The sequence below is a fragment of the Gallinula chloropus genome (genome assembly GCF_964237585.1).
Source record: "Gallinula chloropus genome assembly, chromosome: 2".
Lineage (NCBI taxonomy): Eukaryota > Metazoa > Chordata > Aves > Gruiformes > Rallidae > Gallinula > Gallinula chloropus.
In genome coordinates, this window is record NC_140086.1 from 29,257,771 (window position 1) to 29,274,775 (window position 17,005).

General features: G+C 39.4%; 1 protein-coding gene across 1 annotated transcript in view; it reads right to left on the reverse strand.

The window, feature by feature from the left end:
- Positions 1-1,978: 1,978 nt before the first annotated feature.
- Positions 1,979-17,005, reverse strand: part of CPNE3 (copine 3) — a 29,704-nt gene continuing 14,677 nt past the window's right edge. Inside the window, exons 8-16 of the mRNA XM_084260811.1 lie at positions 13,681-13,779; positions 12,140-12,226; positions 9,643-9,702; positions 8,627-8,760; positions 8,167-8,221; positions 8,023-8,074; positions 7,326-7,459; positions 5,020-5,256; positions 1,979-3,631 (exon numbers count right to left, since the gene is read on the reverse strand). Coding sequence (XP_084116937.1) covers positions 3,521-3,631; positions 5,020-5,256; positions 7,326-7,459; positions 8,023-8,074; positions 8,167-8,221; positions 8,627-8,760; positions 9,643-9,702; positions 12,140-12,226; positions 13,681-13,779 — 969 coding nt within the window. The 3' untranslated portion in view covers positions 1,979-3,520. The remainder of the gene's footprint in view (positions 3,632-5,019; positions 5,257-7,325; positions 7,460-8,022; positions 8,075-8,166; positions 8,222-8,626; positions 8,761-9,642; positions 9,703-12,139; positions 12,227-13,680; positions 13,780-17,005) is intronic.

Consider the following 17,005-nt stretch of genomic DNA (forward strand, 5'->3'; position numbering starts at 1 on the left):
GACTGGCCAAGACCCACTCCTGTCATATTAAACCCTTTCAGTAACCTACTACTGCCCTGTGGATCAATCTGTTGGAGAAGCTGAGTGAATTACCCTGGAGCACTTAAGTGAGCTTTGATACTGGAGACTGTGGCTTCTGAGGTGCTGTATGGCATCACACTCCACTGCAGTGCTGCGGCTCCAGTATCTCTGTTTCCCAAAAAAGCATCCCAGACTCAGCTACGCTGAATGTCAAGAAACTGAAGGGGAGGGCAACGTAATTGAAAGCTAAAAATAACCAAATCTGCATGCCTCTCTACTTGAAAGACAGGTACTGTTCTAGGGAAAAAAATCATTTGGAAAACCTGGTAATAACTGCATGACATAAACATACATGGAAGCACTCTGACACGGCAAAGAGCATGAAACAGTCACTGCTATCTGGACTAGTTTCAGAGTATTTTCTTGTGGGTTTGCCTGTAGGTGATGCTTTATGAAACACACACTGCACATTCCTCAGCACTGAGTGAAAAAGCCTTTTCACCCTCATGCGGTAACACTTGTTACAAACCGGGGCTGTTCAGCCTGTGGAACACTCAGGGGGGCTGCAAAGCACCATTTGTCATTACGTGGAAAATGCTGGATACAAAAGTACAACAGAAGAACAGCATACTGAAATGATAATTTTAATGTATAGGTATTGTAAATCAGTTAACTTCATCAGAACTGAAATACATAGGGTAGTAAAAAATTCTGGTTACAGGTTATTTCTCTGCTGTACATATGTATATATATATTACCACTAGAAGGCAAAAAGAATCTGATTATGAAGACTGCTATACATCATTTTTATCACAAGGTGGTGCAAGTGACCTACGAACACAGCCACTTCACAAAACTTTCAGAGTATTTTGCTTTGTCACCCTCAAGCTAATAAGGCACTTTTTACATGTAAAAATAAACAAAAAATGGCAACACAAAAGTATTCCTCCCTCTTCCCCCCAAACTCACAATCTGCTTCAGTCCTTGACTCCGAATATTGCTTCAGCTTAATTTGGAAGTTTCCCAATTTTCCAACAGGCTGCTAGCTATACACCTCTACACATCTGAGAGAGAGAGAGAGAGAGGCTACACCGGGAAAATGGCTCTTGTACCTGTCAGGGCTGAAACATTTTTCTTTTACACACAATAGGTCATGTTGAGAAGTAGATGTCACTGGGATGCTATTTAATTCCCTAAGCCCAAGGAACATGGGGACACTTTTCCATTAAGAGATAATGAATCCTCTACTGTAGAAACTCAGAATTTATGTATAGAATACAGTCAAAAGGGTTTATGTATTTTATATGCAGCAGATATTTAGCATAATAATAGCTATTAACATACTTAAATGCATTTAAATGCACTTCTATGGCAACTTAAAGCAGAATTGGTAATAGAACTCAGATGCAGCATTGTATTTTTGGCAGGCAGCTCAGAGAACTTCAGTAGTATCCCGTACTCCTATCAGTAGTATTCCTCCACGACAGTGAATCCATACAAAGTGCTAATACTGCATCCCGTTATCTCTGTGCATGGAGCATGTGGCTGTGAAACACTTTACTGTTCCAAAATCATACAATGTCAATTTGTAGCAGTGTGATTTAGGTTCATTATAGCTACTTCCTTGATCTATGCATTTTGGGTTCTATCTCAGGTGCGTCGTTATAATTCTATATTTAAAGGAGTTACACTTTTTGTCTACACTGATAAAAAGATGATCATGGACTTTTATATAAGCAAACACATTAATTAGATCTCAAAAAAAAAAAAATCTTGGCTTAGTATGAAACGAAAACTCTTTCCTAGCATTCCACTACCATTCCACCAAGAAAAATTGTGTGGAGAGCAACAGTCATTGGTAACTGATAACTAGTCAATTGTCTACAAAACATTTGATATGTTTTACAGGTTGTGCAAGGCAATTTCAATAACCAATGTTAATGTGAATACAGATATTTGACAGTATTATACACTTTTTTTTTTTAATAAGGAGAAATGACAGAGCAGCTCCAGCAGCTGAAAAAAAAAAAAAAATCACATACAAGGTCCCATTCACTATGAGTTGATGTGCCAAAGCATGCTAAATTTAGTGTGAGTCCATTCAGTTCTTACGTGTTACAGCTTCACCATCCAAAATCAGACCAGCTGGATATCTAACTCAAAACCACTTTGGATATAAAACTGCAAGATTTTCACAATGGGCATTTTGGAAGTGGTAACTGATGAGAAGAGAACCTCAGCAAGCAATATGCAGCTGGGAGACAAGAAAGCTTCATCTATGCCCTAAGCAAACACAACATGATTCACACTTGGTCTAAACAGTGAAGAGAAAACTCAAGTTAAAAAAAAAACAAAAACAAAAAACCAAGCAGAAATTGTTTACACTAGAGAAACACAGTACAATTATTACAAGATGAGAGGTTAGGGACTTTTTTATGTCTTTCAAATGGGAGGGAAGAGGGAAGACTGGGGTTTGTTTTTTTTTTACAGGCACTTTTCATTAGTGAGCTCAGGAAAAAGAAGCACAAATCAAAACATGATAAAGCCAATATAAATTAGGCAGCACTTTCAAGAACCATCTTTGCTTGAAAATATGTGGTAATAAGTCAGACAAAAGTTTTAAACTGAAGAGAGAACTCCCACCTCACAAAAAGCTCTTTAAAAAAAATCACTGGTCATAACTGTTTTACAGAAAAAAGCCCCACAACAAAACTCCAACCGAAATAAAGCGTGGGGTCCCCATGTTCCAGCACAGCACACACAAACTCACTGCACGGCCTTTACAGTAGTAGTCTCAAAGGCCAACAGCATTCTTCTGAGACGTTACCTTGACTCACCCTAGCTATTCCTGTGCTGCCTTAAAAGACTGCATGCTAGGCAAGCATATACACTTTAATGACTTGTTTGGCTCACACTGACATAGCCCTGAATCCCAGGCACTGGCCAAAGGCACTGAACTGTGAAGAAGGCATGCAAGGAGGGCCTTTACACTCTGTTCTGGCCATCATCTAATTATGAAATTCCCGTGACAACATTGTGTTATGGTGTCTTAACAGACACAGAAGCCTTCCAAACTTGGTAACCACATAGAAACTTTTATCTGCTCGGTGGGGATATACCCTCTTTATTGTTTCAGACTGGTTTTCTGATCACTGAGCAGCTGTAGTCCTTGGTGCTGATCCCCACAGAAGTCACAGGACACTCCCACTGGCAGTATTTATCAAACTGCCAGTTGTTCTCTGCATATTGAACCTTTTCCCCCCCCACTTTACTTTTCAAAATAAAAAGCACCCATGTAAGCCCCATCTCTCAAATCAACATCAAATATTAACATAACTACAATTTTGGCCCTTGAAAGGCACACTTGGCAGTGATTTGCAAAGCTAACATATTACCATAGAGGTGTGTATACATGTATGCAGAAGTATCTTGAGAATCAAAGTCTGTAGATACAACAAGCAAAGCAAGCCCAAAGTCTCAGCTCCTCTGCTCAGCCTGTTCACTTTGCAGCAGGATTCTTGGGAGGCTGCAATTTATAGGTGCTGAAGTAGTTCACCACTTGTTGAGGGACTTCTGCCAGGACACACTGCGCCAGAGCTTCTTTTGGAGACTTACAAAATAAGAACACCAAGTTTTAGTTTCCACCAACTGTTAAAGGAGAGCCTAAGACAGGTACTAAGCACCTCCTCTAATGCAAAGCCTGACATTTTAGAGAGGGCTCTACACAATGCCCTTGTGGGACAGATGGAAGCTCCCCTGAGATCATTACCTTCTTGCTCCTATTGCCAAGAACCAGCTATTTGCTTTTTTCCACTGAAGCAACAGGAGCTGGGTGTGCAAAGGGCCACCATGCCTGAAGAGACCTTTTGTGATATGAAATACGTGCACACACAGTGCAGACACTGAACTTCAGCCATGTAAACACCACTTCCACTATCTGCTTAGCATCACCCTTCAGGGGCTTGGCTAATCATCTGCAACCTTCTGCACCCAGTGTCATCCACACAGAGCAGCTCTTCTAGAGATACTGGTTTTACTGTAAGATTAAGTATCTATGAGGAAGAAAGCAGCCCTCATCTAGAAAATGAAAGCATTTGAATATATAATTTTATAGTGAATATCGACCCCAGTTAATCTGTATCCAAGTGAGCTATTCAGTAAGTGCATTCTATATTGATGTTGCTCTCTTTATCCTTTCAGTTTGCCCGAGTTGCTCTGAGATTAAACAGAGAGCTTGTATCACAAGTAAAAATAAAAAGACAAAATAAGGAGGCATGAGAAGTATTAACAACAGGGCTAATATTAAGAAACTAAACAAAATTTGAACATATTAGGATGAAAAGAAAAAGTATTAACCTTATCTTCCCCATCTGGAGGAATTTTTTTGTATTTGTTTTTTAAAGCAATCTTTTTTCCAGCAACATGCCATTTAAAAGCCAGACTACGTTAGCCTGGGCATATTTTATTGAGTTCTATGGTAAAAAAAAAAATAATCATGACTCCATTCTTTCATGCTTTTTTTATGGCCTATTTGCTTTAATGAAAATTAAAACTGTCATCACTCTTGTGCCCACACACAACTTCTACTGATTATGACCTCCATGATTTTGTCTTGAATTTTAACACTGCACTAAAATGTGAGACTAATCCACGTTTACAAGTGGGCGTCTACAGTAAAAAACAACCCCCTTAAGAACAAAACCAAAGTTCTTACTCCCATACAAAAAGCACATCCCTTTGTTTAATCAAGTCTGAGGGAGATTTATAAAGGTCATTCCCGGGCAGCACCTTGTCAGGAAAGCACTGCCTGCACTAGAAATGGAGTCTTTTTAAACACGAATCAGCTCACCTAATGGAAATTCTACAGATGCTGAAGTCTTCTGTCCTTTTTACTTACTGCATTTGATAGAGACTAACCTCAGACTTTGGAGTTCAAAAGCTTAGGCCTATACTTAGGATATCCTAGCAAACCCAGCACGCCTCTACAGTATTACTTACATTCTGGAACTTCCTGAATGGCACAAACTGGACAATGTCTCTGACAGCTGGTTCTCCTGATGAGGACCTAAGAACTCCATTGTCACCATCAAGAAACTCCATAGCATCAAAGTCTGCTCCTCCAACACCAACAATGATAATGGACATGGGCAATTTCGAAGCATTAACTATGGCAGTTCGAGTTTGATCCAGGTCTGTTATCACACCATCCGTTATGATCAGAAGTACAAAGTATTGCTGTCAAATCAATAAACAGCATGTTATGACAAAGTAGTAGAAATCCTGTAGGCATGTACTCTTAAAAAAAAAAGGCACATAAAGACTACAGGCTGTTGTTACTTTGAGCATGTTCAATACACTTGATGAACTCTACAATCAACCATCTAGGCTGTGGTCAGGCTTCCTCTGTACAGTCTGAATAAATTTGTAAGGACAAAATAATCTTATTTTAAAAGAAGTCACCTTTAAACAGCCATCTCCCAAAAAACCAATACTATTACCTTTCTCCTCTCCAAAATCCCTGTACGAACCAACCTCCCAAGTATTTGTCCTGGGATAAAAGGCAGTTCATTGAGGTTTTGGATAGATAACACCTGTACAACTTCTTTATGAAGCGCTATCCTTTGCTTCAATTAAGAATGAACCAACAGTAAGTGCTACCAAGGGTAGTCAAACACACTTTTATTTTTTCAGTCTATCTGTAAAATCATAAATATAAATTAAACCACATCTCTTTGTGCTGAAAAAACAGTATGCCCATTTTCAAATTCTTTTAGTCACATTTTCTAGCTGCTTTATGAAGCACCTGAAGTGCCTTACCAAGGCACCTGAGACCACCTTGCAGTACTTCAGTACCTTATTCAAGCATCACTTGAGCTGCTTCCACTCTACTGCCAGGGCTTCTAAAAGTTGGCATCTTAGTGTCTGTTCTGAATTGCAGTATCAAGAATAAGCTACGAGTACAAAATTCAGAAAGTAGCAAACGCTTTTTGAACTTCTGGTCTTCTCTCACTCGGTTCATTTCAATTACTGCGCAGCACAAATTCAAGTTCCAAAGGCACTCTCTTTACTCTTAGAAGTCTTCCTCTTCAGTACTTTGCTTCCCACCCTCTCTTATCTGCCTCCAAAATAATTGATTTTTCCTTATCTCCTGTGTTCAAGTATCACCTCTTCTCATCGCTCCCCACCATGCCATACCCTCACTCCAGCAATAATGCCTACAAAGCAGCCACGATCAGAGAAGTCTATAACCAGCAGCATGCTAGCACATCACACTGGAGTTATTTCTCTCTTCTTATACTTCCCCCATACTGGAAAAAACCACAACCACCAACCCCCCAAACCAAACCAAGGTATCTACTACACACATTAAATGGCAAAGCAGCAAGATACATCCTTTCAATACATCCTTTCAGGCAGAAAAAAACAAAATCTCTTGCTAGATATACTACACACAGGGAGGAAAAAAGTACAAGAGGTTTTGCTACTTTCACAATACATGCATGTATATAATATATAAGACAGTTACTACTGAAAGACTACTAAGGCAAAACTTCATAAACCTCTTAGTATATAAAACCCCATCGCTCTTTTCCAAATTTGTTTCCACAAGTACTTTTATATGCAAAAATGGTCAATGTTATTTTTTGATATTACATGACATCTGAGAATCCAGTATTTGCTGTCATCAATTATTTAGGATATGCATGGCTTCAGATTTGCTAAACTTGCACGAATTATTATCTAAATGATACTCAAGACTTGCTCTTCAGACTTCCTGTTTCTTAATATAGTCACCAACTTACACATCCAATTTTATCAGGGAGGAAGGCACAGCACATAGGGTAAGAACAGATCTTGGTACCTAGGTGTCAGAGTTATGTCCTCCATTTCTTTGTTGGCTTACTTAATTCACCCTCTCAGCTGTTTGATGTGAAACAAGGCATAGTTGATTTTTCTCAGCTGAGGTTAAATCACTATCCTATATGCAAAGGCTTTAATTAGGCTTTAATAACTACATATCAAGAGCACTGAATAAAAGATACCATAAAGATGCCATGCACTTTTAAGCTGATAATTCAACTCTGAAAAGTTTTAGTTAGTTTAGGAGAGAAATTTTGTGTACAATCTGCAAAAATCTGTTGGCTTTTATCTTGTTTTAAGGGTATCAAAGACCATTTTACAAGGTAAACAGCTGTGCAAACAAGAACAATTAAAAACTTAAAAGAGAAAAATAGTTTTTATAGACCAGAAGTAAAAAAAAGGGAAAAAATACACACACACATGTGCTACCATTGGGAACTTACAGATGCTGTTTGCTGTTGTGTAGCTGCAGCAGCAAATCTTGCCACATGATTTATAATTGGAGAGAAATTTGTTGGTCCATATAACCTCACTTGAGGAAGACAAGCCCGATATGCATCAACGATGCCCTGGATTCCTAGAGAACGCAAATAGATCACACTTGTTTCTTCATATTAGAAGTAGGATATTTTAAAGCATGACCTTATTAAAACACTGTATATATCAGTTATTTAAACTGATCATAGAATGACAGAATGCATTAGGCTGGGAAGGACCTTTAGACATCATCTAGTCCAACCCCCCTACAGTAATCAGGGACAGCTTTAACTGTATCAGGTTCCTTAGTGATTCATCCAGCATTATCTTGAATGTCTCCAGGGATGGAGCCTCCACCATGACAATGCAAAGATTTAAAGCTAAACATGATGAAAAATAAATGACTTGTGAGCAGTGGAGGCCTTCAGCTTCACCAACATTTAACACAACACTGTAGTGTGCACTAGCTGGTTTAAACACTCTTTCATGGATCGTTAAAGTAGGCAGACCAAGTGAAATTTGTAGTAGCTAAGAAATCAGTTATAAAATTGTTTCAGGCTACACAAATAAATTCGTTATTTAATTAGAAAAACATACTTCACAATTCACCTTTCACATGTGACATTTTATTCTCTAGGTTTGATGTTACTTTCCCAGACTTACCATTACAGAATGGGTTTGATGGGTTAAAATTTAATGGGAACTCATGTGACACCTGCCAATTCACAAAACACATAGTCAGTATATACAATCTCATCCTGAAGTGCTTTTAGTTGTCTTACACAGTGCATTTACATATCCCATTACCTGAAAGGAAGGAGGAACTTGTGCACCAAATCCAAAGGCTGGAAACATCTTATCTCTATAAAAGCAATTTTAAAGAAAATGAAGTGAGTGCCTTCCTTCAAAAGCTGTCACAGTTCACTAAGTTCAGCTAATCAGTGCTGCTTTTGATCATTAAAAATGCTGTTTAATAAGCAAAGACAAAATAAAATGGAAGCTCCCCCCATAATTGTTTCCAGGGCCAAAACCAGTCTTTAACACCAAATTGGCAAGAATTCAAGCACTTACTTAAATTAATGATGCTCTTTACGTGACAGATAAAAAGCCTTGCTTATCCGCTGTAAATACAAGTTTCTACTTGTGATGAAGTGATTGTGCAGCAAGTTCCAACACACCTGCTGCCAACTTCAACACTGGTTTAAGAAACTACCACAAAAATCTACACATATCTAAAAAATTATTTAAACAAAAACCTAAAACTTACGTATCATAATCCTGAATGACCATTCCTACAGACCAAATGGCCGTCAGGTATTCATTAACTCCATTAGGGCTAAGGTAATGCAGGGAGTCTGGAGAGCGGGGGTCTCCATTGGAGCCTGTAAAGTCTATGCCCACCTGTCAAATGTAACATTTGTATCAAATTGCTGTTAGAGGCAAAATTATTCTTTTTTTTTTTTTTTTTTTTTTTTTTTGCAAAGCCAAAGTGAAAAATCACCAAAGAGTTGTAAACAGTAGTTACCAGGACTTCTACAAATCTAACAGACACAATACTTGGATGCTGATTTCTTAAAACATTAATACTCTTAAACAATGCCACTCCAAAGTGGAGAATGGCTGAAGTAACTTCCCCCGTCAGGTTTTCACTGTGTTTACTCTCCATTCACAGCAGCTCTTGAATAGCTGTTAAATGAATTTGATCTCGTTTCTTGCCATATCCATCCTTCCTCTCAGAAATATGACTAGCCAGACCCCACAGAAGCCTAGAGACAGTTCTTTCTGGGACCTAGATGGGTCTTCTCTGCTTTGGAGATAAGGCATATTACAGGACTGAGGACATCTTAATGTTATTTGTGTTGCATTTGGTTTGGGAATTAAATGACTCAAGGGTCTGATCCCACGTGGTGGCTTCTGCACCTTGCTTTCATTAAGCAAAGGGTCTTGAAAACCACCATCAAGGGCAAAAGTGAAATCTTTGGTTGGCGTGGGGGAAGAGCCCTTAAGAAAATGAAACCTGAAGTAAATCTGTACATTTCTCCTTGGTCTCCATCTACAAACCTCAGGTAGTTCCTAACAAACCTAAATACCGATTCAGAACTTTGGGCCATGAGAAAGGAAAATAAACAGACCAAATAGACTCTGCTGTTCTGTAGTTTGGAGGCGGGAAGCTGTTTTACCAAACCCAAACAAACGAAAAATCAAATGAGAAGCACAGGCAATTAATGATATGCTTTGTTTTGTTTCAAAACTCAAAACCTACTTTATAAAAATTTAACTTACTGTGAAATTCAGCTGACACCCACCCATGATGTAATCAAGGAACGTGCATTCTACTATGATCTAAAAATAGAAGTTAAAGACAGAAATTAACTTTTTTTTTTAATGGTAGAAGACCAGTAAGCATTATTGGAGCAGTTCTGAAGTTCCAGATCTGTTATCTTCACCCATGCAAAGCACAAGTTCTACTCTACAGATACCCTATGAACCCACCCACTGCAGTGGGAATATTTACAGCATTTGCCATCACACACTCGGTGCATCAGAATCAGGGAATTTACAAAATTGCAGACAACAAAGCAGCTCCAAAAGCTGCTATAGTTTATAAAACAGCATTATGACAGACTTACCAGACTTTAATCCACCATAAAATTCAGAGTTGAGAAAAAATGTGGTTTGGGAATGAATGGCCTTACAAATTGTACATGACCTTTGACAGCTGAATCACATGTCTATCATCCCCTGTGCTTTATTTTTTCATCAAGATGCCATCCGATATGGCAATCGGAAGTAATGCAACCCAACAATGAGGAACTCAGGCAAAACAAACCCAGGAGGGCTGCATGGATGAACAAGGAGACCCTGAACAAACTCAAACACAAAAAGAAAGCCTAGTCAAGAGTGGAAGCAAAGGCAGGTAGCTTGGGAGGAAAACAAAGAAACTGTTCAAGTAGCCAGGGATCAGGTCAGGAAAGCTAAAGCCCTGATAGAATTAAATCAGGCCAGGGACATCAAGGACAACAAGAAAAGCTTCTGTAAGTGTGTCAGTGATAAAAGGGAGACTAGGGAAAATGTGGGCCCCATCCAGAATGAAACAGGAGACCTGGTTACCTGGGATGTGAAGAAGGCTAGAAGTACACAGTAATTTTTTCTGCCTCAGTCTTCAGGGGCAAGTGCTTTAGCCATACCATCTGAGTGACAGCAGTCAAAGGCAGGGACTGGGAGAATGAAAACTGCCCACTGTAGGAGAAGATCAGGTTCAAGAACATCTAAAGAACCTGAAAGTTCACAAGTCCATGGGACCTGACATCTGCGGGTTCTGAGGGAACTGGCGGATGAAGTTGCTAGTGACTCTCCATCATCTCTGAGAAGTCATGGCAGACTAGTGAAGTTCCCATGGACTGCAAAAGGGGAAACTTAACCCTCAGTTTAAAAAAGGAAAAATAAAAATGAACACCTGGAGAACTATATGATGATCAGTCTCCCCTCTCTGCCCAGCAAGATCATGGAGCAGATCCTCCAGGAAGCTATGCTCAGGCTCATGCAAAATGAGGACGTGATTGGTGACAGCCAACATGGTTTCACTGACTAAGGGCAAATCATGTCTGATAATTCACTGGCATTCTACACTGGGGTTACACTACTGGTGGATAAGGGAAAAGCAACTGCCATCTACTTGGACTTATGCAAACCATTTGACACTGCCCGGCATGGTATCTTTACCTATAAATTGGAGAGACAGGGCTTTGATGGACGGACCACTCAGTAGATAAAGAATTCACTGGGAAGTCACATTCAAAGAGTTGTGATCAATGGCTCAATGTCCAAGTGGAGGCCAGTGGTGTTCCTCAGGGGTTGGGACCAGCACCGTTTAACATCTTTGTCGGTGACATGGACAGCAGGATCAAGTGCATCCTCAGCAAGCTTGCCAATGACACCAAGCCAATGTGCTGGAGGGAAAGGATGCCATCCAGAGGGACCTTGACAAGCTTGAGGTGGGCCCATGTGGATGCCATGAAGTCCAAACAAGGCAAAGTGCAACATCATCCTACACATCAGTTGGCACAATCCCAAGCACAACTACAGGCTGGGCAGAGAACAGATGGAGAGTAGTTCTGTGAAGAAGGACTTGGGAGTGATGGTGGGTGAGAGGCTCAGCACAACCTGATAATCACTGGAGCGAATCCAGAGGAAAGCCATGAAGATGATCAAGGGGCTGGAGCACCTCTCCTGTGAGGACAGGCTGCAAGAGTTGGGATTGTTCAGTCTGGAGAACAAAAGGCTCCAGGGAGACCTTATAGCAGCCTTTCAATACCAAAAGGGAGCCTACAGGAAAGATGGCGAGGGATTCTATCAGGGAACGTAGTGATAGGACAAGGGGTAATGGGTTTGAACTGAAAGAGGATAGATGTCGATTAGATATTAGGAAAAAAGTCTTCCCTGTGAGGGTGGTGAGGCCCTGGCACAGGCTGCCCAGAGAAGCTGTGGCTGCCCCATCCCTGGCAGTGTCCAAGGCCAAGTGGGATGGGGCTTTGGGCAACCTGGTCTAGTGGAGAGTGTCCCTGCCCATGGCAGGGGCTTGGAACTAGATGGTCTTTGAAGTCACTTCCAACTCAAACATTCTGTGTTTCTATGATCTGTTGCCTTATATGAATCAGAGCCTGGAACTTTCAGACATTTTAACGTTTCTTACAGTTTGAATGGTGAAGGCACACCAGATCAGAGTCATTATGCCTGAACACAGAACCAAAGGCAGAACCAAACCACAATACATACTGACCTCACAGTGCTTAACGCTCACAATGCCAGAGTTTTTATAGCTTTTTTTCTTCTGTCTTTTCTTTTCATTGATGCACTCAAATTCAACCTGCGTGAATGCAAACAAAGCCAACAAAAGCTCTATAAATGCCATCTATGCAACAAATTTTAAAATTGATTCTATGACTGACACTTTAATCCTCTATTAAAAATACAGTTTACTTAATTATCAAGCAAAGTTAAACCCAGCCTGCCCAAAATCAGCAAGACAAAAAACCTCTCTTACCCAAAAGCTTACAAAACCCCCCATTTAGACAAGTCTACAATGTCCATTGGTGAGGTACTCACTAATGTAAAATGACCCAAACTACCCAAAAGGGACCTACCATCATGGTCCAGCTTTGGGACCGCTCTGAGCTGTACGGTCGGAGTTGTATGGTTCAGTGACAAACTGCATTGTGGATTACCAGTTTTGTATATTCTGTTCTAAATCCTGTGGTTGTTATTTCCCCCTCCCTTTGCTGTCCCAGTAAACTGCTCTTATGCTCTTATCCTAACTCATGAGGTCTACACTGCGGTGCTCAGCTGCCAGCCGGTCTAAACCACAGCAAACACTTAGAAGCTCCAGCATATGAACTCTGTGCAGACAACACAAGTCCAGAATTCCTTACAAACAATATGAAACCTTAAGTGGCACTGAAGTGAACCATGCATAATTCAAAACTAATTCAGAAATGGGTATCAAAACAAAAAGCATGGCAGGGAATAAAGCAGCCATCAAAAACCACTGCAGTCAAGTTTCACTCTTTACATTAAACATCTCTGAAGAATTTAGTACAAATGCAACATTCAAGATGTTAGAGATGTACAGGCAGGAAATCAATATATCCCATTATTATTAATGCAGGAGCAGTTCTACTGGTTTTACAGAATTAAAGGAAAAGACGGTAAAATATTTTGACCACATACACATCCATAAATCAAAGACTTTTATGTTAAGGTTGCTATGCCACCTTTCCTCTCCTAAATGTAAATCTTCTCTATTAAAAGGTTTGCAAATTGTTACAGATCTTAACAGGAAGGCTGATTTCACTTTAAAGAACAGCTGTCTAATGTAACACATTCAATTGCATTTTTGTGCAGTGTCATAAACATTGACTTTTTTCATATTTACTGCAGCATGCATGACAGTTGTTAAGTGCCATAACTGAAATAAAGGAGGAAATAAAATCTGAAAAAATAGTTGTGTACGTGTTGCCTTCTAACTCCAATGAAATCTGTATTGCATTCTGGTTTTTGACACTACATTTTTTTTGTTTCTGTATTTTTCTGAATAGTGAAATTCATTCATGCTATGGTGGGTATTTAGATACGTAATATTTAAAACTGTAATCGAGATACTCATCCTGGGAAAGCAGGTACAGCCTAAGTTACAATACCATTGTTAAGGTGTAGCCTAAGACAACTTCAATACCTCCAAGTCAAGTGACACAAGTTTTACCCCATAACGAGTAAAACAGCTCAAAGAGTCATGCAGGAAACTTAAGACTATGTAAGACTTACAGGTGAGGACCGAGATGCTTCCTTCAGCTTCGACATTGTAGTATGGAAACTTCCTATAAGATCGTGAGACCCATCACTATCATAGTCATAACACTCAACCTAAAACAAAGCATTACACTGTGTTAGGAACAGAAACAGCCCTACACAAACAATAAACACTGCACTGGTATTTCTCGTTCAGGCAAACCTAACCATCCAAAACACCCCTAAATTTCATACATCATGGAGTTTTTCTTATGTTGTAGTCTTGGAACTACTAGAATTGCATTTAAAAACTACAGATTAAGAGTGGGTAAAAGCCAATACCCAATATCAGATCTTTCACTGAAGTGGAGGACAGCCAAGAATCATAGAATCATAGAATGGTCTGGGTTGGAAGGGACCCCAAGGATCAGAGAGCTCCAACCCCCCTGCCACAGGCAGGGACACCAACCTCCAGGCCTGGAGCTACACAAGGCTGCCCAAGGCCCCATCCAACCTGGCCTTGAACACCTCCAGGGACGGGGAATCCACTACCTCTCTGGGCAGCCTGTTCCAGCACCTCACCACTCTTTCTGTAAAAAACTTCCCCCTAATATCTAATCTAAACCTTCCCTCCTTTAGCTTTAGTCCATTCCCCCTTGTCCTGCCATTATCTGCTCTTTTAAAAAGTTGAATCCCCTCCTGCCTATAAGCTCCCTTCAGGTACTGGAAGGCTGCAATGAGGTCCCCCCGCAGCCTTCTCTTCTCCAGGCTGAACAAGCCCAGTTCCTTCAGCCTCTCTTTGTAGGGCAGGTGTTCCAGCCCTCTAATCATCCTTGTGGCCCTCCTCTGAACCCTCTCCAACAGTTCCACATCTTTCTTGTATTGGGGGCCCCAGATCTGGACACAGTACTCCAGATGGGGCCTCACGAGGGCAGAGTAGAGAGGGACAATCACCTCCCTGTCCCTGCTGGCCACTCCTCTCCTGATGGAGCGAAGAACACTGAGCGCTGTCAGGTTCCTGATGAACAGGTAACATCAATTATATTGAGCTACATTTCTGGAATGAGGTGGTGTTGGGCAAGAGTAGGAAAACAATATGTAGGTTTTTCTGCTGTCATCGTGGATTAAGAGACTTACATTTTTGGAGGTATTAAGGAAATTTAAACTACTGCTGAGCATCCAGCTAAAAACTTCATGTATCAGTTATTCAGTAACCACAAGAGTTTTATTAGTACTTTTATATTATTTTATTAATCTTCACAATAACTCAGAATTCATGAGCACATGAAGGTTCAGCCCTAAATCTGGTAACAAGACTTGATTATTTTTTAAGACTACCAAATTATAAGTCATTATGATTCACACTCCATGTATCTGAATGTCAATGAAAAATCCCTTTTTTCCTATATTTGATGTTTAATCTCACATTTTACTCTTTTAATCAACTCATCTTTTGACACCCCAATCCAACAAAGGAGGAAGAAGCAGTGAAAAATAGACTTCTTTTCTGGTTGAGAACCTATCAGTTTTACACCGCTGCTTTTAACCTTGCAGTGTCTCCAATTTTAGTTTTTCAAAAACTTATGCACGTGTCCCAACTTTCTAGATAAAAAGCTGTGTATTTATCTATAACAGCATATGCTAATTCCAACCACTTCTGTTATTTTATTTCAGTTTAAGCCACACAGACATGCTAGCTAACTTAAGTTAATCAAATCACAGGAACCAAATTAAAATAATTCAATAATAATAGCAGCAGCAACAATAATAATAAATCAAGACTTAAAGTAGGAATCACCCATTATTTGGAAGCAAAACAAAAAAAAATTAAATTCTGAATATATATGACTTAAACTGAATAACTATTCTCATATCCATCTTACCAGACTGAAAAAAAGTCCTATGTTATATTCAGAAACAATTTACTTGCTTACTTGTCCACCTCATTCAGGAATAAAAAAGCAAAACAAATATCTGCAAAATATATTTGCGTTTCTGAGAGGAAATAATTTTCTGAAAACAAAAAGTAATGTTGAAGTACAAAATACGATGTGTAGTTTGCAAGTTCTACACCGTGCAGAACATGCCTTTACGTTGCAATTTGCACTACTACATTTTAAATGCACCAACACATCAAAAAAATGCATGCACATGCACTGAATAGCAACTTAAGTCTCATACAACAGCCACAGTACCAACAGACTAATGTTCATGGCAGATACTATGTAAAAATTTTTTTGACAGACATAAATTAAGCCAATCAAATACTCAGCCAAGTGCTTCAGTACCTGAAATTTTAAACTGAAGACATTTCCTGAGCAAAAATTTATACCTGTTCACAACAAAGTGGGGTTTTTTTCCCCTTTTAAAGGGATCGAAAATTGTCTTGTTGATATATTTGACCCATCTAAGCCAATTCAGTATTTCCACCAGGCAAGACAGAAACATTTCTTTTGTTCCATGTATGCTCTCCTTGACACACAATAGAGCTAAGGAACCATATGATAAAACTGTATGCGTTTTTTTCCCCAGCAGAACTAGACATGATTGCTCCAGATGAAAGTCTCACATTCTCAACACAGAAAAACTTAACTGACTGCAAACACACTCACATGGAATATAGCAATAAATCCAGAAGAATCAACTTGGTTTGTGCATTGCTGGGGATACACAAACTAAGCCATCAAATAGGTGAAAAGCCACTCATTATGGAAAAGGTGGTGGTTTTACTTACTATGACAAATAGCCCATTACGTGTACAACTGCACGCATATAAAAATGTTAAAAGCATTGTTCAGTCCTTCAAGAACATTATAATACAATCCTGACTGCATTTTAATGTTTGAAGTGATAGCTCCCAGATCTGTAAGTGAAGATATTATACTTCTGTCTTTCTGAAAGTCCATAACAGCTCCATGTAAAATATATATCCTTCTTAAGCTATGAAAGAACAGATGTTATTGAAATAGTGATATTGTTAAGAATAATTCTATCTTAATGTATTTTAATCAATGGCCTATAGGTTAAGTATGGCTGTTTACTGAAAAGGATAAATATATTTACAGTATATGAAGATTTAAGTGCTGTCACAACTATTTTGGGGAAAAAGGAAGTAGGATGGTACGAGGAGAAAAAAAACCACAGAAGCAGCAAGTGAAGCAGGTTCTGGGCTTGTAAAGTTGTTAGACTGTTCTATAATTATGCATTTAAATCTATATGGGTGCTTGTAACACCCAGATCTGTGTGGCTGTTAAGCATTTTCTAGGACTGCCTGAAGTCATATGAGTAAAGCCTGTCACATGCAGATCATTTATTCTTCACAGAAGAAAACCAGCAAGTATAGTGGTTTCCTTCCTTTTTT